This window comes from Meriones unguiculatus, chromosome 1 (assembly GCF_030254825.1).
Source record: "Meriones unguiculatus strain TT.TT164.6M chromosome 1, Bangor_MerUng_6.1, whole genome shotgun sequence".
Lineage (NCBI taxonomy): Eukaryota > Metazoa > Chordata > Mammalia > Rodentia > Muridae > Meriones > Meriones unguiculatus.
In genome coordinates this window covers 114,904,133-114,926,715 of record NC_083349.1, presented here as the reverse complement: position 1 = coordinate 114,926,715, position 22,583 = coordinate 114,904,133, and the positions used below count along the sequence as shown (strand labels likewise).

The window sequence follows — 22,583 nt, the reverse complement described above, 5'->3', positions numbered from 1 at the left end:
GGTAAACAAAGCAACAACAAAAATCTAGAGCTAGATCAGCCATATTATCCAGCCATGTCACTACTGGGTACAACCCCAAACAATCCAAGGCAACATACAATAGAAATGCCTGCACATCCATGTTTAACACAGCACCATTTACCATAGCCAAGTGGCACCGTCAGAACAGGTGCCCATCAATGGTTTAAAAGGTTGCGTGTATACACACTGGATTATCATTCAGCCATCAAGAAAGAGAAGATAATATCCCAGATGGAACTGGAAGTCATGTTAAGTAAATCAGAAAGACAAGTGTTATGTTTTCTCTCACTTGTGGAATTGGAGGGCACAAAAAAATAGGCAAGGTTTGGAGAAGAGGAAGAGAAGGGGCAGAAGGCAAATATAAGTGTTTGGATAGGAAACAGAGGTGGATATGATTGAAGTACATTCATTATATGTATGTCTAAAAATGTCACAATGAGAGGCTGGCGAGGTGGCTTGGCAGGCAAAGGCACCCGCCTCCAAGCCCGATGACCAGGCTGGATCACGGGAACATCATGGTGGAAGGAGAGAACCAGGTCCAAAAGCTTGTCCTCAGACTTCCACATGTGCACTGTGGCCCTTGTGCACCCATATACCCATAAACTCGCATGTTCTCACACACACACACACACACACATATGCATACACACACATATGTGTACACGCACATTCGCATAGTCATGCTCAAGCACACATGTACCTAATTTTTTTCCACTGGTTTTATTTAGGATCTTCCTTTCCATTTATTCAAAACTGACTAACATTTTAAGCTTCAAGAGTGTGATATTAAATTATTGCAAGAGTGTCATCATTTTGTTCTTTCAGTTTCTCAACTGTTACATATTCAAGAATTATTAATTCAGTTTGACATAAACATGGTTAACAGAAGAAAATGACAAAAATCACCAAAAAGCAGTCATGACATTACTGTAGAAAGATAAGAACTTTTATTATATTGAAAACAATACAAATCAAAACAGATCAAGCAGCACAAAATTTGAAGAGTTGTTTCATTCCAAAACTTGTAAGCTGCATTTAAAAAGTATGTGTGTTTGGCATATTTCAAGTGAAAAAAAAAAAAAACTAGGCTTATTAAAGACATTTTTAAAAAGATAATATAGCATGTTGCTTGTTACACTGATTTTATAAATATGTAATTTTGCCAATTACATGATGAAACAAATGATAAAACTCAGAATTTTTCCTTGGCAAAAATCTTAGCACCTTAAGTTCACACTGGTTTTCTTTAGTTGTTCATTTCTATGACATTAATCAATTAAAAGTGTAATATTCACTTAATCTGTGTAAATTATTTTTAGGTACACATAATCTCTTGATTATAGCTTTAATAATATTCCAGCAAAAAAAAACCAAAAATGTTAAACAATTCTAAATACATCATCTCGGTTTAATTATTTGAACTTTTTATGTGTAAATAGTTCATAAAATTTGCGCTCTCTCAATAGTAAGGCTGGTTTGTATTATAAATATGACCAAGAGAAAATCCTAAAGTTTTATGAAAAGATCATCTTACTTACATTTACTTACTTACATTTAAAATGTAAATGGCTCAATCAGTAGATAACAAAACAATAAGCTTTTCACTTTTCATCTTATTAATGGTTTTACAGTCATAGCTCAAAGACATTTTTCCTTGGAAAATGATGCTGGTTCCCTAGAAACCCCTCATACTATTTACCGAATAACAGTCAGGCATTTGTAATGGCAGATTATTAGCAGGAACATTAGGGATAAAGAGTACAAGGGAATGAGTTTTTCATATACAAAGCACTCTATAATTCCAGAGCAGGAACAGTTTAACGATGTACTTGTCCATATTCAGTTACTTGCAACTTCTTCAAAATGTTGTCCAGTGGCTCCATGTTAAGGCCAAAGCAACTCAGCTTTACACATCAGAAAACATAAGCACACTTTCAAATATGTCAACACAAAAGAAAACTATATCCGACTGTAAGTGAACAAAACCATTTTCTCATCAAAAGCCTACTCTAAAATTCAAAAAATTCATCATGAAATTACACTCTTGCCAAGGTCTTTTTTCCCCCTCATCAAAAATTTAATTGAAACAACATCTCTCAGGGGGAAGCAATGCTTATGAAGTCTTGATTAAAGGAATTATAGAGAACTGTCCCTTGGTTTGGCTCTCTGGAGATTTGACTTTTCTAGGAAACAGGCTTCAGTAGATGAAGGAAGAAAATGATGTCTCCCTGTGCGGTGAGAAGACTGGTAATACTAACATGGAATAAAGGAATGCCAGCTAACCGCAAACACCGTATTAGGCGTGGAAAAGACGTGGAAGCGGATTCCTTTGTGCTGCCTGTGCCCTCCTTCAAAGTCTGAACACTCCTCAGTCATGCCTACCCCAGCCTCAATTCCATTCCTCTGAGGGATATAAGAATAGAGTTGTTAACCTGAGCTACGCTGAGATAAAGCTCTTTTCCAGAGCCAGTGCCCTGAGTACTAACTTTGAAACTTGCCAAGACAGTGTCATGTTACATTTTGAAAGTTATTTCTTGACATCTCGGCTTGCCAAATTGTATAACCACATGTTGTCTGAGGTACAGCAGCCTGTAGATCTGCTGATTTTTTTTTTTCTGGACATAGGTATAGTTTTAGCTAAGGATTACTTTAAAATGAGGCGGAGAGATGGCTCAGTGTTTAAGAGCACTGGCTGCTCTTCCAGAGGTCTTGAGTTCAATTCCCAGCACCCACATGACAGATCACAACTATATGTAACTCCAGTTTCAGGGGATCTGGTACCCTTACACAGACATACATGTAGGCAAAACACCAATGCACATGAAATAAAAATTAAATTAAAAGAAAGAAAAATTACTTTAAGGAATGCTAGAATGCTAGCTTAATTATTCTGTTATGTAAGAGCTAAATTGGGTGCATAAATAGCTATTAAAAAGCCACTAGAGGTTGAAGAGAGGAAACAGGACTGGAGCCTATCATAGATGTCCTATGAAAGACTCCACCCATCCCCAAAGCAGATGCTGTGACTCACAGCCAAACTTTGGGCAGAGCGCAGGGAGTACTATGGAAGAGTAGGGGGATAGAAGGACCCAGAGGGGACAGAAGCTCCACAAGAAGACCCACAAAGCCAACAAATCTGGGCTGGGAGAGGGGGCTGTGGAGACATATGCACCAAGGACCACACATGGAAAGGACCTAGGCCCCTGCTCAGATGTAGCTGATAGGCAGCTCAGTCTCCATGTGGGTTCCTGAGTAAAGGGAGTAGGGACTGTTGCTGACATGGACTCTGTTGCCTATTCCTTGATCACTTCCTCCTGGCAGGGTGGCCTGGCCAGGCCACAGAGGAAGAGGATGCAGGTGGTCCTAATGAGACTTGATAGGATGAGTAAGGAGAGGAGCCCCCCCCCCCCCCCGCTTTCTGAGGACTAGACAAGGGGGATGGGGGAAGAGGGAGGGAGAGAAGGTGGGACCAGGAGGAGACAACAGAAAGGCCTATGATCAGGATGTAATGTGAATCAATTTTTAAAAGTTAAATTAAAAAAAAAAAAGAAAAGAAAATTTAGAGTTAACAAAAAAAGCACTAGGGAAAGAAAGATGTAGTTTAATTTAAACGTTGCATGAGTGAAAATGTTCTATCATGCCACTGAAAAAGAACTCTTGAATTATTTTCAAATGCATTACCTCACTTAACTTACGGCAGTGAATAAGATACTTGCTAGTAGAATATCCTAAAATGTTTGGCTCAGCTCTAGTATCTAAGTTGGCTCCTAGAGGCCACAGCCATGGTATCATTATGTTTCCTGCCATACAATTAATGTGTCAATCAGAAATTGAAACTTATAAATAAAATTTTGAAAGAAGGCAGGATCTGGAATGTAGCATGGCTTGTAGTGTTTGCTTAGCCTGCATGAAGCCCTCGGTTTAAGCCCCAGTGCCTCATAAAAAGCAAGGATGGTGGCACACACCCATAATCCCAACACTTGGGAGGTGGAGATAGGAGGACCAGGAGTTCCAGGTCATCCTCATCTACACAGCAAGTTTGAGGCTAGCCTTGACTACATGAGACCCAGTCTCACAAAAGAAAAGAAGAGGAGAAGGAGGAGAGGGGGAGGGGGAGGAAGGGATGGGAGGAGGAAGGAAACCTTCCAGAAAGGATATGTTTGGTGTTCAGCTTCTGCAGATGGGAGCTGACCTTCTCCTGGAATGCCAGTGTGGCTTCACAGCCACAAGCATGTTCTATGGAAATGAGGCTTCGTGCTTCTTCAATGCCTGAAGACAAAACAAGGTGTTATAGCTGCAAGGGATCACAACAAAGTAGAGGCTGGGGTGTAGAACCCCTGCCTAGCACGAGAGGCAAAACAAAGGAATGGAAGCAAATCAGGAAATCCACAGTTCAACATTGCCACTCATATAAAGGCACTGCCTTTACATTGCCACTTTTTCAGGAGGCAAAATCATATACAGCAAACAGAAAATTCTTATTAATGTTAATTTCACTGAAAGCTTAGGAAACATTGGGGAAATGTTTATGTTTGTCAAGACTGGATGATGGTTATTTGAGAGTTCATTGTATTCTTCTCCACGTTTTTGTCATTGCCAGTAATCAGCTATGATATAATGCATTTTAAAGGTGGTTGGTGTAGGGCAGTGATTTTCAAGCTGTGGACTGTAACCCATTTGAGGCCCATACCAGATATTTACATCACAATTCATAACAGTAGCAAAGTCACAGTTATGAAATGGCAATAAAAATAATTGATGGTTGGGGGTCACTACAACATGAGGAACTGTATTAAAGGGTCATAGCACTAAGAAGGCCGAGAACCACTGGCGTAGGGAGAAGCCACAAACGTAGGAAGAAGACAGTCTTCCTATGCTACTGGTTCCTCATTAAGGAACAAACATCAGAACAGTTATCTGTTTGTATAGCCAAAATATTTCAAAGATTAAATCTACAGAGGATTGCTATTCTATTGAATGATTTGGATTGAGAAGTATGGTTTTTACCCTTACAAATTTTGAAGGTAAAAATTCAGAGCTATATTGATAGCCAATCTAGATAACACACTCTGTGAGTGCATGTGTGTGTGTGTGCCTGTGTGTGTAGGCCAGGGGTCAGGTGTCTTCTATCACTTATAAAGAGACAAATTCTCTGGCTGAACCAGGAGCTCACTGATTGACCAGCAAGCTCACAGAATTCTGTCTCCACCTCCCAGGACTGGGTTACAGGCATGTTCCTCCACATGTGCCTCTTGGGGAACTGGGGATCTGAACCCACATCCTCACTTTCCCTCCAGCCATCTCCCCAGCCCCTTTTTAGTTTTTGAAGCAGAGCCTCAGACTGCTGAAGTGGGCCTTGAACTACTGATCCTTCTGCCCACAGTAGGCCAGAAAGTACCTACCAGACATCAGCCACATGCCAATGACCATGTCTACACAGAGTATAATCAGGGTAACTAGTCCAGTGCTCTTGCTTAATAGACACTAAGATCTGTGAAGCCATGTGCTGAACGGGATTTTCTTACTAAAACACCCCTTAGAAAATTACAGAGCAGGGGTATAGCAAAAGTGAAAGTTGAGAGAGAGAGAGAGAGATCCATTCACAATAATGTAAAAAAGAATAAAATACTTAGGAATACTTTTTTTTTTCCAGAGCTGAGGACCGAACCCAGGGCCTCACGTTATGCTAGGCAAGTGCTCTACCACTGAGCTAAATCCCCAACCCCAGGAATACTCTTAAGTATATGACTTGTACACTAAAAATTATAAAACGTTGTTGAAAGAAATTAAAGAAGACTCAAACAAGTGGAGAGGCGATGGTACTGAAATTCCCTGGTAGGTTGTTCAAGTGGCAGCACTCCCTTAAATTGATCTAAGGATGCCTGTCTCAGTCTCTGTTGCCATTCTGTGGGAAACTGAGTCCGAAGGAGGTGGGAAACATCAGTCACTGTGCTATGAGTGCAGAGCTTGAGACAGGGAGAGTAAAAACATTCTGGAGATGAACTGTGGTAACCGCAGCCACAGAACCGTGCACTTGAAAATGGCTAGGATAATCGATTTGATGGTATGCATATTTTATCATAAGAGCAAAGAAACAGACTTAGAAATACTAATTAGAAAGAAAAATAAAAACAAAAGAAGAGCGTGGGGGGGAATTACAGAAAGCAGATCATGTAGCAGAGGAGGACAGTAACTGAAGGTGAAAAGAATATTTTTTAAAAAGCAGCTTCTTCCTAGATTTTGCCACTGAACAGAATCTACTGAAAGGGTCAGTCTTCACCTGAACATGTCTTTTTATCATCATTCAAGATGTAGCCAGGGAAGCATTTACAGTGGTAGGATGCTGCTCCATCACTCACACAGATGTGCTGGCAGCCGTGAGTGCCCAGAGCACACTTGTTTCGGGCTGCTCCGAACCATGCAGGGAAAAATTAAAAAAAAAAAAAAAAAATTACCGATTAGTTAAGTAGAACGTGAAACACTGTGAATGAAGCCTTCAGTAGTCACCCAGAGCTCCGTGCTCCAAGGAAAAGTGTGGCTTCCTTCCCCGTTGTCGCACATCCTTGGCCTGACCCGTTACCTGGCTGGTCCTTCCTTCCCTTTTAGCTCCTGCAGCTATCCGAGGAGCCTTCTTTTCTCTGCGTCCCACCGTACTGCGTGGCACTGAGTCTTGGCGGTAGTACAGAGCTTAGTTTAGGCATTCTGAAATGATCGATGCTATTTGTAGATCATCACCAAAAATAATCGATTAGGAAGCCTGTGGTGGTGAATCTTGACAGTCAGCTTGACAGAATCTAGACAATCGGCGGGGTCATGTCTGTGAGGGAGATTCTAGATTGGGTTAGCTGAGATAGGAAAAGTCGCTTTAAATGTGATGACAGCATCCCATAGGAAGAGCCACTTTAAATGTGGGTGATGCTGCCGTCCGTTCTCTGCTGGGTCCAGAAGTGAATGAAAGAAGGCTCGCTGAGCACCAGCATTCATCTCTGTCTGCTTCCTGACTGTTGTATCCAGTAGGACCAGCCGCTGCAAGCTCCTGCTGCTCTGACTTCCCAACTATTATGGGCTGTGCCCTCAAACTGTGAACAGAATAAACCCTTCCCCCCCTCCTTCCTTAAGTTGCTTTGCTCAGGTACCTTGTCACAGCGGTGAGGCAAATCACTAATACAGACATCACTGTATGTGGAGCTAAGTTTGGTGCTATTAAAAAAAAAAAAAAAAAAAAAAAAGATTGCCTAAAGACCAACCCCTGATTCCTAATGATGTGGACAGAAAACACTGATGATCGTATTCATTCTGTATCTGTGTGTGTGTGAAAGAAAATGATAACAATGAGACTAATGACAGGATATCCGATTAAATAGTGGAGTGCTTTTGTTTATCACATAAATAGCATCTCAGAGATTAAGATCGTTTGCCCCGAGTTCAGGGGAGAACAGAGTAGAACAGCACACCAGTCCTGTATCCAAATGGCCTAGGACAAGTGAAAAGAGCTTAGTGAGCTCAGAAAGGCTCCCGGGAGACACAGATTCTTTGTTGTACAAGGGCCAAAGTGCTGTACTTGTTCATGGTCTTTTACTGATCAAAGTCCCCCTGCCTCAGTGTCTGTAGTGGCTGAGTTAGAAGCATGATTTCATTCCCTAAAGAAGGGAAGAGCCAGGGAAGAGTCATACATGCCTGCAACCCCAGCACTTGGGGTTCCTGCATGCTGAGGCTAACAGGGCTACACAGTGAGTTCCAGGCCAGCTGGGGCTGCAAGAGACTTTGTCTCAAAAAATATACGAATAAATCAATCCAATAATGTGTCGTTTCCCTTCATTTATCTTGACAAGATCACACCATAGCTGGTTCCCAGAGGAAGAAGAGAAGAGGGATAAAAATCTGAGAAGCACTGAGATGCCAAGCTAAGCGTCACCTCGAGAGCCAGAAGTGCCTCTCCAAAGGGAGGACTTTCATGTGTATAAATGCTGCCCTGTTCTACCAGTACGTTTAAATCAAATTAATGAGGATTAATGGTCCTGGCAGGGGTTCATTAGCCGAGTCACAAGGCCCTGAGTCACTGAAGATTGATCAGCTAGAAACAGTCGAGAATGTGCCACTTCCAGGACCGTGGAAGGTCTGTGTGGGTCTAAGTCAAGCCTTCACAAAGCCTCCTTTGCTGAGAGAATCCAGCTCGAAGATCAACAGTGCAGTTTTAACTGGAGAAAGATCAGTTCAACCTATCACAACAAATAGTTACTATACAGCTGACTTCCTCTACGTGCTTAAATGCAGCCCTGTGTGCGCCGCTATGAGTGGTTTCCTGAACAGGGACCCCATATATCATTAGCTTTTCTCATGTCCCCCAATCCCTACCTATTTCCCAGTAATTTTCTGACACGATCTATGTTTATAAAAGTGAGCTCACCAGCCCCCTTGGCAACAACATCTGCCTGAACATGTCGGTCCGATGTCTGAGCCTGAGTCTTTAATCCTCCCCACCCCACCACCACCCAACACACACACACACACACACACACACACACACCCCAGCCACCACCAAGAACCTCTCTCCTGGTGAGTTTCAGGTTGATTCCCTCGCCATGGGAAGAGTCAACTAGGAAAGGCTTTGTTGAATGGACTTTACCTGAACATGTTTTCTTATCTGCATTCAGGGTATAGCCCTCAAAGCATTCACAGTGAAGGGACCCGGCTCCGTCATCCACGCAGATGTGCTGGCAACCGTGTGTACCTGAAGCACATTTTTCCAGAGCTGCCAGAGAAAAGTCCAAGAGTGAAATTTTAAAGTTAAATTTCAAAAAATCCTTTATTACCCACAGATAGAAACATGCTTAAAAACAGCTAGAAATATATCAGGGAGGGGGGGGGGACTGGCTGGAGGCTAGGCAAAGCTGTCAGCATTATTTGCTCTAACTAGAAGTTAGCAGACTTAATAAAATTCTTCACACACGATAATTATTCTCCACCATTATACTCAGTTCTTCTTTCAATATTGTCAGTGTTGAGCTTTTTATAACCTAAGCATCTCATAAATACTTAATACATTCCTTTTCAATTTATTGTACTTATTCCAACTCAGAAATAAATGAGCTAATTATGCAGCTAATTACACTAGATCCCAGGAAAAGGGGGAATTGAAGTTTGGAGAATTTCTATTTTAACACTCTTTCATTTCATAAATAAGGTACAAGAGCTCCAAGGAGACTAATTTAGGGAGAAATGAGACCCCAACACCCAACTCTTTATTTAATGATTTCCCTGTAAAAACAGTTGAAGGGATGATAGCTAGGTAGGTAGATAAATAGATTACAAACAGGCAGACAGGCAGATATACAGGAGAGATACACATTTGGGGTGTTTTTAAGGCAGGGTTTTACTATGTAGCCAAGGCTGGCATGAAATCTTCAGCCTTGAATGCTGACATTGTGGGCATGAATCGCCACACCCAAAAAGAAGGGAAGAGACTTACATTGACATATTTTAATCTTGGTGAGGGAGAATTGAGACAGCATCTCCTCTATAGGTGAAAATGAGCACTGGCCCCCCCCACTTGTCTCCCACGTGCTGGAATTATAGCCATGAGCCACCACACCCAGCTTTAATCTTTTTTTTTTTTTTTTTACTTTTAAACTTTCAATTTTCAGGTGAGTTCAGACTTTTGAAAAACCTACTTCATCTAATGCCAAATGCTGACAATTTAGATGTCTAACATGATGAACAAAAAAAAAAATCTTAATCTACATTCACCAGTCAGCTGTTCCCCGCTGTTCTTCTAGTGTCCGTTTTCTTGTCTAGGACTCAACCCAAAATCCCACATGACATGAAGCTGACATATTCTGAGCCATTTCATCAGTCTACCTTTGTTTCTACTACTTTGACACATTTGAGAAGTATTTGGAAAATATCGTGAACTAAGACTCTCTCTTCCTTTGGGTTTGTCTGATGTTTCCTCGTGGTCTAAATTTTTAGCGAGACTATACCAGATGAGCTGCCACATCAGTGATACTGTCAATAAGATCATCTCTAGTGATGTAAACGTGATCTCTCATCATCTAGTTCAGGCATCTTCCAGGTTCCCTACTATAGAGTCACTGTTTTATGTTCTGTGTGTGTGTATCTGTGTCTCTGTGTGTACTTGCGTCTGTGTGTCTGTGTATGTGTCTGCATCTGCTTAGGTTTCTGAGTCAGAGGTTCATATGCCTAGGCTGGCCTTGAACTCCTTACGTAGCTGGGATAACTTTGAGTTCATGATCCTCCTGCCTCCACATGCCATCAGTGTTTTCCTTTGTAGTGTGTTATTTGATGTTACGTTGTCTAGTATTTGGAATACAGGAAACAGACCGAATAGACAGAAATGAGCCACACATTTACACACGCAGCATGTGCACATCTCATTTCTGATTTTTCATACAGAATTTAGTAATAGAAAAATCCAGATGAACAGAGGTGGTGTATGCTTTTAATCCCATCACTTAGGAGGCAGAGGCAGGCAGATCTCTGAGTTCAAGGACAGCCTGGTCTACAGAGAGAGTTCAGAACAATCAGAGCTACACAGAGAAACCCTTTCTCAAAAAACAAACAAGGAAACAAACAAAAAATAAATAGAAAGAAAGAAAAAAGAAAAGAAAGGAAAGACAAGGAAAGGAAAAGAAAAGAAAAGAAAATCCCAGGGTGGCAAAGCGGAAAACTGAACAAGCTCCCAACTGTCGGCTTCCCTTCAGCACTGGGTAGGATGGTGCTGAATGTGTACACAGCCCACTCACCTGCACAGGTTTTCTTGTCGGCATTCAAGATATAACCTTCATAGCACTCGCAGTGGTAAGAGCCATTTCTGCCACTGACACAGATCTGTTCACATCCGTCAGTGTGGAGGGCACACTTATCAACAGCTGTCAAAAGATGAACACGGCAAATGTGAACGCATACACACCCACACCCACACACTCGGACACACATACACCCAGAGAACTAAGAGGGGGTAGACGGAGGAAATGGCACTGACGTAACCTGAATCCCACTTCCTGGTCTTGTTCTTTCACCAACAGACTCACTGATGCATATGTTTCTTCCCTTCTTCGCAACTCAGTTTCTTTATCCATAAAATTAACAGTTTGAACTAACGGATCTCTTTTCTTCCTCACAAAAACTCTCCATGTATTAAAGAGAAAAAAAAAACGTACAAGGGAAAAAAAGTCTAGTTTCTGTTCTTCATTGACTCCGTGTGGTGTTTAAACACCAGTGAGAGGGGCCCTCTACATCTAGTGTCCATGAGTGTGTATGGTCATAGAGAAGAATTGGGACTCTCATATCTAATGAAATAGAACCCAGGAAAAATACCAAATATTCAAAAGGATCAAGAGTTTTGGACTGGGCTGAAGAGATGGCTCAGAGGTTAAGAGCACTGGCTGCTTTTCCAGAGGTCCTGAGTTCAATTCCCAGCAACCACATGGTGGCTCACAACCATCTGTACTGTAAGATCTGGTGCCCCCTTCTGGCATACAGGTGTACATGCAGGTAAAACATTGTATAAATAATAAGTAAAATCTTTTTTAAAAAAACTAATTAAAAAATTAAAAAAAATAAAAGGGTTTTGGATCCCGGGGCTGGGGAGTCGGTTCACTGGTTAACACACCACTGGCTGCACTTGGAATGGACCCAAGTTTGATTCTCAGCATCCACAAGGCGGCTCGCAACTGTCTAATACCAGTGCCCTCTTCTGGCCTCTGCATGCACTGCAGGAACGTGTGCGTGTGTGTGTGTGTGTGTGTGTGTGTGTGTGTGTGTGTGTGTGTGTGTAACACTTATATAAATTTATAAAGTAGCATACATAAACTAAAGAAAAATGTAAAGAGTTTTGTATTCCTTCTTTCTCGCCTCTCCTTTTATTAGTGTCTTTTCTTTAAGAACAGTAATAAAGAAAGCACAAGTATAGCAAGGACCTTAGGTCAACAGAGGTGCTTACACATACATATTCACAGAAGCCAGGAAACAGAACCAGCCTAAGTGTCCATCAGCAGACGAATGGATAGAGAAAACACGGTACAGATGCACAACAGATTTGTATGCAGATACGAGGGAAACTGAAATTATGGTTCTTGCAGAAAAATGGATACAACTGGAAATTACTGTGTGAACTGAGGAGGAAAAACAGACTCAGAAAGATACTGCATACTTTCTCTTATATGAGGAAATCTAGATGTAAAATTGGATGTGTGTTTGTATATGTGTGTGTGTTTGTTTGTACATCACAGAACTAAAGGGGTTCATGAGAGAAAATAAAGAGACCATAAGGAAGGTGAGAAATAGAAAGAGGATAAAGCAATGCATGCCATACGGACAAACAGGGCGTGTTAAAGGAAGGAGGAAGGAGGAAGGAGGGGAACCAGCTAGGGGCAGGCGAGCACAGAGGAAGGTAATCAGGGAAGAAAAATAATGAGAACAAAGTATAATGACGCAGACATATGAAGGTGCCATGACAAAACCTATTTGCACAATAACCTAAAATGTTAACTTTTAGGAAAAGAAGGAGTCAAACAGACAGTCGGTGTTTGTGGGGGCACACTGTTTTTACAGAGCATTGGAGAAAGAGACAGTCGGTGCTTGTGGGGGCACACTGCTTTTACAGAGCCTCGGGGTTTGGGTCTAGCAGCACTCACAGTGGCTGACCACCACCGCAGCTTCATGGGGATCTCTGGCAACTCTAGGCTCCTCAGATACCTGTACCCACTTGCCCTGGCTGTCCTGGAACTCACTCTGTAGACAAGGCTGACCTTGAACTCACAGAAATTCCCCCTATTTCTGCCTCCCTAATGCTGAGATTAAAGGCATATACCACCACCACCTGACACTAAAAATAATAAAATAAAATAAAAAATAAAAGAAGAAAGGCCTGTGCTTGGCTGTCCTGAGTAGGTTCTCACTTTCGCTAAACAAGCCAGAAGGCATTTGAGAGACAAAAGGATGAAATCAAAACCTAAGGGAAAACAGCACCCCCTGGAGAAGAGACATCAGAGAACTCCCACCCAGCCGCAGTGCTCCGAGGAAGCCTCACCTGAACAGGTTTTCCCGTCGGCGTTCAAGGTGTACCCTTGGCTACACTCACAGTGGTGCCTGCCATCACCATCGCTGATGCACACATGCTGGCACTGGTGTGTGTCAAGCAGGCACGGGTCCACAACTAGGCAAAGAAAAGTACAGTGGTGACCTCAACACCTAGGAACCATTTTAGACTCTTCCTCCCGGTCCAAAGACACTGCCCTCCATATTCCTTCCTGACTTCGTTATTAATAAAATAAAAAAGCGTCCGGTTTATTAGGTATTTGACTTGAGATGTTGCAGACTTGTAGATCTTGCTGTTTCATCTCTCAAAAGAGAAAGGAAGTCCTGAATTTGGAGCTGCTGGAATCAGGGAATCAGGCATTTCCACAGATCAGGTAACATGATGTCTTATTTGGTTGAATTGTGTGCCCATAAAACAGATTCCTGCCTCTCGACCACAAGAGTCAAGGAAAATAATAACGTGCTGTCGAAAGTTTTAGGGGCTGGCAGGCCCCCGTATAGCTGGATCCTGGTTTGCAACAGCTCCATATTGTGTGCCTAAAGTGAACTGGAACACAAGCATGCCTATCCACCTGGAACTGACTCATTCTTGGGCAGAGAGATGATGTGCTTGAGCATGCAAACAGTACGAGGCCATCTACCCAGCAGCCTCCTTCTGCTATGCCCAGCATGAGTCTAAAATCCACCTATCTCCTTGGGTTCTCAGAAGCTTCGATGGATTTGCATTGTATATACAAAGAGATAAAAAGAAAAGCATGAGGTGATGTCAGCCAAATCACACCTCCATCCTTTTGCTCCTGGAAACATTGGTATCTCAATGGAATGCTCCCCAATACACCCCCAGTGACGTGTTTCAAAAGATGAATCAATGAATTTAGTCATTTCTACAAAACCAAGGTCTGTTAAAGGAGGCTAGCACTCCTGTGGCAGGTAACCCAGCCTCCAGTGCCCTTGGCAATAAGACAAGGCTAATATTTTCCCAAGGAGTGCCTTCTCATGGAGTGATCTTTCCAGCCCGCTGACTACAACAAGCTGCCCCTCAGTCGTTTTTTTTCCAGAGAGGACACCCCCCCACCCTACACCCCCAGAACAAGCAGGTCTTTTGTAAGAGAGGGAAAAGATTGCCACTCACCACTATTACTTTACAGCCTCTGAGCCCACCCCTAGTTGCTAACTTTAAGCCCCAAAGTAGCCACAGACCAGAGTCCTGTCAGAACAGCACTCACCCACAACTTGAGGGGGGTTTCTGGGAAAAAGAAAGAAAGCCACTTTCTTTCTAGAGCCTAATAAATGCCAAGTAGATGCCATCATAGCCAATGCTGTCTTGTGAAGGCCTAGTGTCCCGGGACACGGAAGACGGGGGGATCCCAGCCAGGTCTGGCTGAGATGAGGCCAAGACTTCATCTCCCATTTCCCGACCAGTTGATGATTCTGGGTTCCACATTCATTTAGATAGAAAGTCTCCTTGATATTTACAGCTGTGGTTACTGGCTCATGTACTTGTCTCTCCACCAACTCATAATGATATCAGAAGGCTGGAGGAGCTCCCTCTAACTTTGTATGTGGTGGTCAATATGAACAGATACAGAATACACATGGCAGAAAGTGTCTATGTTTAGGAATTTACCTTGCTTTAACAATTCTATAGAGGCGTTCAAATGAAGGTCTTCAAATAATTCTTTAAAATCTGACTCTCACAAACCATAATTCTAATTTTTTAGTTTTATTTTTTATTTTATGTACCTTGATGTTTTGTCTGCATGTATGTCTGTGTGAAGGTGTCAGGTCCTCTGGAACTAGAGTTATAGACAGTTGTGAGACTCCACGTGTGTGCAGGGAATTGAGCCTGGCTCCTCTGGAAGAACAGTCACTGCTCTCAACCGCTGAGCCCATGTGTAAAGTTTTTATAGCTTTCTTTTTTCTTTTTTATGTCAGGCTCTCATGTAGCCCAGGCTGGTCTCAAATTCAGGATTGTAGCTGAGGCTGGCCTTGAAATCCACCACTCAAGAGCTAGGGTCACAGGCATATTAATACCACACCCAGGTTACAGCCTTAGGAGGAAAAAAAAAAAATCCAGCCCTGAATAGATTCATATTGTTGCATCTGATTAATTCATGCTAAAAAAAAAACTATAATAAAATTAGCATGTTCATATTCAAACCCCATCTGAAAGGAAGAATAGAAGATTAACAGAATTTGTTTTTAAATCTGTTTCTTGTGTCTCCTAAGTGAATCAGAAAACCCAAACCTTCTGGTCTCTAATCCGATTATTCCACAAAAGAATAAGCAGAGAAAGAGTTGACTCGGAAAGCGAGTCATTAGATGCACATGGACGAGGACATTGGGATACAGCCCACTGACTCTCCCGGGGGCAGATGCCACTCCAGCTTCTGTGGGAGAACAAGCGAGGGGCTGTTAAATCTGAAGATGTAAAGCTAAAGAAAATATTTGGAGGGGAGGGGAGGAATGTTGATGGTGGGGAAGAGGGGACAGGAGAGACATCTTGAGTTTCGGCTTTATTTCTGACCCCATCAGGGAGCGGCAGGATTGTTTATTTTGGTTATTTCCAGAACTTAACATGTCTAATGCAAACATGAAGGTTTTATGAGAAAAGCAAGTTGCATATAGTACAGCCTTGTACTTCTAAACCAACGCCGTGTGTTTAGGTTTTTTTTTTCAAGGCACCAAAAAAAGCATTGCATGTGTTTAATTCTTCCATATAACTTCCACACACACGCACACCCCAAATGAATAAACTGACTTTTCCATGGGGCTGGAACATTGGCTCAGCAGTTAAGAGCATGCACTTACCTTGCAGAAGGACCAAGTTTGGTTCCCAGTGGCTCACAACTGCTTACAACTCCAGCTCCAAGGGGTTTGAGGTTTCTAGCCTCATCTAATACCCACACTCATGTGCGTACACCCATAATTAGAAAGAAAATCTTTCAAAAAAAAAAAAACGTTTCCAGGCACCCAGTGTCTTCTCTATAACATCCTTGCTAGTTGAAAGCTAAGACTTGCTGACTTACCACAAAAAGTTTCCTGGAATCTAGCAGAGAGCTTCTCAATGACCCCATAGGTCTCCACATAGAAGACATGCTCTTCCAGGGGCTTGCTAGCCATCATCTTGAGGGATTCATTATCTGCCCGGTCCACACCCACAGCATATAGCTCAATGCCAGAAGCCTGGGCTTGGGCGGCCACCTCATTCACCTGGTCTTGGGGCCTCCCATCTGTCACAATGATAGCTACCTTGGGGATATTAGACATGGGCCCCCGAGCTCCTGCCTCCACAGTGAAGGTTTTCTCCATCGCCGTCTGGATAGCCAGCCCTGTCATAGTGCCTGTTGACAAGGGTATGATCTGTGCCACAGCCTCTTTCAGGGCCTGCTTGTCTGAATAGGTGTTGAGCTGGAACTCTATCTTCACGGTGCTGGCATAGTTCACCACAGCCACCCTCGTTTGAGCTGTTCCGATGTCCAGAGTGTCAATGATGTGGGAGACAAAGGTCTTCACCTTGGTGAATTCCAGAGGCCGAACGCTACGAGAACTATCAATGATAAACACCAAGTCCAAAGGCCTGCTTATGCAAACACCTGCAAAAATGGGTATGGGGAACACAAAGAAAGCTAAGTAGTGGTCAGCCTACGACCAGAAACAGGCAAGTCCTCACTCTCAGAGAACTCTGGGATTCTGGGAAGCCAGGCCTAGTAGAATCCCCTAATCCCAGTAGTACCATCTCCTGCTTCCTTCCTGGAGGCCATCCTCCCTCTGAGTGGTAAAAGCACCCAGGCCTTCAGAATCCCGTAGAGAGAATTCACATGGAAGTATGAGTCTTCCCAGCATTTGGCTTGGAGACTTCTCCCAGTATTTAAAGTTCTGTTCCCAGGAGCCCTTGTACCTCTTGCTACTGAAGGGATCCCAGGCTTTCTTGGCACGTGGCTGAGACAATGCTATAACAACTTCAGCCAGCACACGTGAACTACACATCAACCTTGTTTTAAGAGTTGATGACCATGACCTTTCCACTTCCCCTGCACTCTTTTAGCCACTTCTCTTTGCATTTTTTTCACTTGTCACTTGCCTACACATCTGCCATACTGCAGAAAAGAAGTTTCCCCAGCTTCACAGCTATTACAAACTCTTTCCACACAAAGGCACCTTGCACCCTCCAGTAACTCAACACATGCTTGTGGCCATTTACTCATTTTTAGTCTTTATTGCTCCTTCCAACCTGATTTGCACAGCCCTCTCTCAACCCCCTGGATCAGTCCTCTGTTAGTACTAGATGGGAGAGAATCCAGCTATCACATCTCTTTTTCAAGCCATTCTCCACTCTAATCCAACACACACAAGCATACACATACACACACACACACACACACACACACACAAGTCCTAAAGGTCATTGGGAGGTGTCTGTCAGGGCTCCTCCTTTTCTAATAAAAGGACAGATTGATACTATTTGCCCAATCAGTACGTAGCCCCAAAACAAATTCTTCGCTGTGAGTGGTGGTGCCAGCTGTATTTAGAGCACTTAGGAGGGTAAGGAGGAGGAAAGCAGGCTCAAGATATAGAGTGAGGTACTCTCTGAAAAGCAAGTGATACAATTTTTTGAAAACGAAGTATTTAGCCTAAGTCATTTCTGAGATTTTTGCCTCTGTCACCAGTTGAGTTTTACTTGTCATTGTTTCACAGTTGAGTTTTACTTGTCATTGTTTCATTTTGAGGGCTGAGGATCAAGCCCAGAACCTTGTGTGCTAGGCAAGTATTCTGCCACTGAGCTACACCCCTTGCCCTTCTGTTATCTATTTATCTATTCATCATCTGTCTGTCTATCTATCTGTCTGTCTGTCTGTCTGCTTATTTATTATTTCTTTGCAATGGGATCTGCTGTAGCCCAGGTTAGCCTCTAACTCACTACATAGCCAAGGATGACCTTGAGAGCTGACGGTGCCCTGCCTCTACTTCCCAGGTACAGGGTTGCAGGCATGCGCCTTCACACACAGCCTTTCAGCTCCATTTTAAAAAATCGGAATTTTAACCTCTTGGTTTTATTAGCTGGATGTACTCCATCAACAAAGCAACACCTTGCTTTGAAAGGCTCTGTAGGGATCCCAGCATGCTAACACAGGATCCTGTAGACGAGGCAGAGCAGAGGTTGTGCTATATTCATCTGGTAGAGGTTTAGGAGGAACAAGCCCTGAAAAGCAGTGATGTAAGCCTGGCCTCTGGGACTCCTGTCTCCTAACTGGAAGGCCGGTCCAGTATACTGCAGCTGCTCCCACTGAGGCAAAGTTTTCCACCACAAAAGTCAACATCATCTCATGTGCCTAAGCCAAAATGTACATGTTAACTTTGAGCCTCCACCCAAAAAAAAAAAAAAAAAAAAAAAAATGCCATATGTCATGTATTTGGGTAAGTCAAGAGGAATTACAAATCACTTTCAAAAAAAAAAAAAAAAAAAAAAAAAAACTCCATAATTTCCTTCAAGATTTCCAGGGATCAAGAGCAAGGAAAAGGACTCATGTAGAAAATCTTACCTGGACATAGGGCTGTATAATTTTGCATGGTTGGAGAGGAAGGGAAAAGCACCATGGTACAAGTCTTGTAAACTCAACGCTTACACTTGGGGAAGTGATGGCCCTATAAACCAGTGTGCTCTTGTAACCAAACATGCCAGATTCTATCCTTCTCCATTTGGTTCTTCCCAGATGGATCCTCTGTTTGGGGTGGAAGCTCTGAGCTGTGATGGATAGAATGGCTCCCCCACAATACCGTCCAGCCCTTACTCCAGGGACTTTCACAAACTCTGGGAAGCAAGGTAAGCCACTGCAGCTGTGGTCAGAGGATTGTTGATGGGGAAGTTAGTCTAGATTTTCCAGATGGATTCAAAGTTTCCTAAAAGTGGAAGATGCCGGCTGAGGAGGGGTCCGAGTGACCCAGCTGTGAGATGGACTCAAGCTGCCTTTCCTCCTTTTGAAGAGGGAAGATAAGGCAGAAAACCAAGGACTACAGTAGCCTCTAAGAAGCTTGAAAGGCTGTCAAGTGTTTCTCTCTGGTACCTCACTTCCAAAAGGACAGGGATGCAAGCCCTGCCAACACCCTGATTTTGGATCACAGAGAACAGTATCAGAATCAGCCTCCAACCTACAGAACTATAATACAACACTTTGTACTGATTTAAGCCACTGAAGTCCATCATCATCTCGTTTTTGTTGTTTGTTTTGGCCTTTTTGGTTTTTTGTTTGTTTGGTTTTGGTTTTGGTTTGGTTTGGTTTGGCCTTGGTTTTTCAAGACAGTGTTTCTCTGTGTAGCCTTGGCTGTCCTGGACTCACTTTGTAGACTAGGTTGGCCTCGATCTCACAGAGATCCACCTGCCTCTGCCTCCCCTAGTGCTGGGACTACAGGCATGCGGCACCAAGCCTGGCTGTTCCGTCGTCATTTGTTATGAGAGCAGTAGAAAAGTAATAGAGGAATCTTGGCCTGGGTGGCAACAATTCCATGACCATGACGTCCTTTTCTCATCCCCACTCCCTCAGCAAGGGTACATACTGTTTTTTAAGCTCACTTTCACTGTCAGCAGTTTGATTCTCAAAACAAAGGAAGTCTGACTGGGGATGTAACTCAGGTGGTCGAGTATTTATTTGCCTAGCCCTGGGTTCAGTTCCAAGTACTACATAAACTGGGTGGAACAGTACAGGCCTGTAACCTGTAATTCAAGCAGAAGTTCAAGATCATCCTTGGCTACATAGTGAATGTGAGGACAGCCTAGACTACACAGACAGAGGCAAGGAGAGAGAGACTGACAGAGATAGAGACTGAATCCATAATTTTGCCAGTCGGCCAGTCTTATCAGCAGTAAAAGCCAAAGTAAAGCTTACCAATTCCTGGTTGCTAGAGAGATTTGGGGAGATAGAGTGTGGGCTTTATCAAGGGATTGCCACCCCGGATCAGGTCTGGAGGCCTGGCAGTAAAGGACTGTGGTCACCTTGTACAAAGTTAAGCCTCCTCCTCCCATTCCTATGCCCCAGGGAGGAGAGCAGAAGTACAGTTCCTTTCCAGAGAAATGACTTTCCCCTCCATGCCAGCCTGAAGCAACCAGCTGACTCAACTTAGCCTGCATGAGCCCCCGCTTGGCCCCATCTAGGTGGCAATGCGCTTGCTGTTCTAAATCTGACATTTCAAATCATTGATGATGAAAAGTTTCCTGCGCTGATTCTAGACATTGCCAGCAAGTCACAGGAGGGGACAGACCATGCAAGTCAGCCCACAGCATCGCTGGCCTGATGAGCCTGGACACCTGGAACATGATCTGTTTGCCACCTCTTTCAAGTCAAGGCCAGACGGTCTAGAGCTGGATCTTTGGGTAAGGTAGAGATAATCTCCTCCTGTACATGGTAGGGAGAGTTTGGCAAGCTGTACAGTGAAAGGAGTCCTTGCACTTTTTTTTTTTTTTTTTTCTGTTATGGTTTCAGTTTTTCCAGACAAGGTTTCTCTGTGTAGCCTTGGGTGTCCAGGTCTCACTTCTATCAGCTGCTTCTATCTCCCTGAGGGCTAAGATTACAGGCCTGAGCTATGCCCGGCTGTTGCTTGACTTTTGGGGCTCCGAGTTTCACTCAGTAGAATCTGATGCTGATTTTCTGGGTCCTTTCACTCTGCTAAGCCTTGGGGGTCCCTGTCTGTGCTGTGAGAGGTCGCTGAGCTCTGTAGATTTACTCAGCTCAGAACAAAATTAGTGACCAAAAGGCAAAATGGATTTGTTTACCAAAGCCTAGACCTGCCTGAGTCTTTGGGGATGGACAGAGCATGGGTTGGAGTGTGGGGCCCAGTTGACTTAAGCAGAAGAGAGTAAAGCAGAGCTAGTTAACTGCACAGGACCCTCCCTAGGCACCTGAATGACAGCTTGGTTTTCCTTCTCGGTCCCATTCCGTCCACCTCCACAAATGTATTACCTTCCTCCAGCTCCAGGTCCCCTCTACACCCTGTGGTCCTTCGGAGAATGGTACCCACAGTGAATGCAAAATAGATGGAGATTCCCAGATAACTACAAACAGGGTGTTTTAAAAGGGTTTGCTCTCCCTAATCAAGAGATCCCGGCCAGATAAAGCTGGGAGGCCCCATCTTATTCTCTGGCTGGCGATCCTAACCACAGCGGAAAGTCTGAACCTCAGGATACCAGATGCTATCACGGTCCTGACCATGACCTTACACCCTCACCACTACCCCGATCCCAGCGCTGCGGGACCCTCAGTTTCTGCTCAGGATTGTGGGGAGAAGGATGCGTCTTCCAGCCTGCCAGAGGCTGGGATGACTCATTCGGTGAATGTTGTGGGGTCCTCGACCTTTCTTCCCTCCTCCAGCCTGGGTTATGGCTCTCTCTTCTGCGGAGCGGTCCCCCACCCACCCCACTGTACCTGCACCGCGCGTCCTGGAAGAAGGAGCGCGGGTAGGAGTCGTCAGGGCAGGGAGATGCCCCGGGCTGCCCCCTGGAGTCCCGGAATAATGAGCGCGGGTAGGAGTCGTCAGAGTGGGGAGATGCCCCGGGCTGCCCCCTGGGACGCGTGTCCCTAGCCGCTGTGTGCTCGCTAGGGACAATATTGCAGGAGCAGCGGGGGGCGGCGGCAGCAGCAGCAGCAGCAGCAGCGGCGGCCAGAACAACAGCAAAAGTCCAGGGAGGTGGCGCGCGGGGGCTGGGAGCAACATGATGGGCTTCCGTGACCTGCGGGATTCGTGAGCCTCGAGGTGGCCGGGGCTATCAGGGTGAGACGCAGGCGTGGGGCCCGCACATTGGTGGGCAATTTAAAGGTCCCGCTCCCGGGGCCCCTCCCCGCCCCGCCCCCTGGAAGACCACGCCACACTGGCCCCGGAGCCGCCAAAGGCCAACAAGAAACCCTGTCTGCGCATTCCAGCGGCAGGAGCGGAATGTCTGGAGCTAGGCGGCCAGCAGCACGGTGGTCACCGCCCGCCTAGTCCGGTGGGCTCGGCTGGATGCCTCCTGGCCTTTTGCCTCCTTGTAAAACCAGGCTGGGGTAGGTGGACTCCTGCTCCACCCTGCTGTGCCAGCCAGGTCTATGCCCCTATTTGACAAACTCCAGGGTTCTGTACCCATTCAGCAGCACGTGAGCCTAACTCAGGGCTGAGAGCAAGAGGCTCACAATGCCACAACACACCTTTCTCCAGCCAAGAAAACCAATTTTTTTTTTTTTTTTTTTTTTTTTGCATCGGCCTCACAGATTCTAGCATCATGAATGGGATGCTTTCATCCCTGTTTTAAATATCCGTAAACATTTAAACTTATAGTACCAGGAATAGTAAATCAAACATATGCTTCCCCAGAGAGCCTCAGATTTGCTGGAAGAACACCCGCTTCCTCTCTGGAAGAGCGGGCAGCACACTGCTGGAAAACTGCGTGGGTTGGGCGGAGGGACCTCAACTCACCGAGAGAGAGAGAGAGAGAGAGAGAGAGAGAGAGAGAGAGAGAGAGAGAGAGAGAGAGAGAG

General features: G+C 44.3%; 1 protein-coding gene across 1 annotated transcript; it reads right to left on the bottom strand.

The window, feature by feature from the left end:
• Positions 1-1,055: 1,055 nt before the first annotated feature.
• Matn3 (matrilin 3) lies at positions 1,056-21,836 on the bottom strand. Its single transcript, XM_060373541.1, has 8 exons — positions 21,498-21,836; positions 16,110-16,676; positions 13,073-13,198; positions 10,785-10,910; positions 8,648-8,773; positions 6,302-6,427; positions 4,180-4,290; positions 1,056-1,894 (listed from the first exon to the last, which is right to left on the bottom strand). The coding sequence occupies exons 1-8, from the start codon at positions 21,784-21,786 to the stop codon at positions 1,839-1,841; spliced, it is 1,527 nt and encodes a 508-aa protein (XP_060229524.1). The 5' UTR covers positions 21,787-21,836; the 3' UTR covers positions 1,056-1,838.
• Positions 21,837-22,583: the final 747 nt, after the last annotated feature.

Bases quoted from the DNA above. Each gene is read 5' to 3' on its own strand.
- Matn3 (XM_060373541.1), bottom strand. From the start codon at position 21,786: ATGTTGCTCCCAGCCCCCGCGCGCCACCTCCCTGGACTTTTGCTGTTG. The intron at 4,291-6,301 runs GTGAAGACTGAC...TTTTGTCTTCAG, and splicing joins TGATAAAAAGACATGTTCAG to GCATTGAAGAAGCACGAAGC. The intron at 1,895-4,179 runs ATATCCTTTCTG...ACATGGAGCCAC, and splicing joins GCAGAAGCTGAACACCAAAC to TGGACAACATTTTGAAGAAG.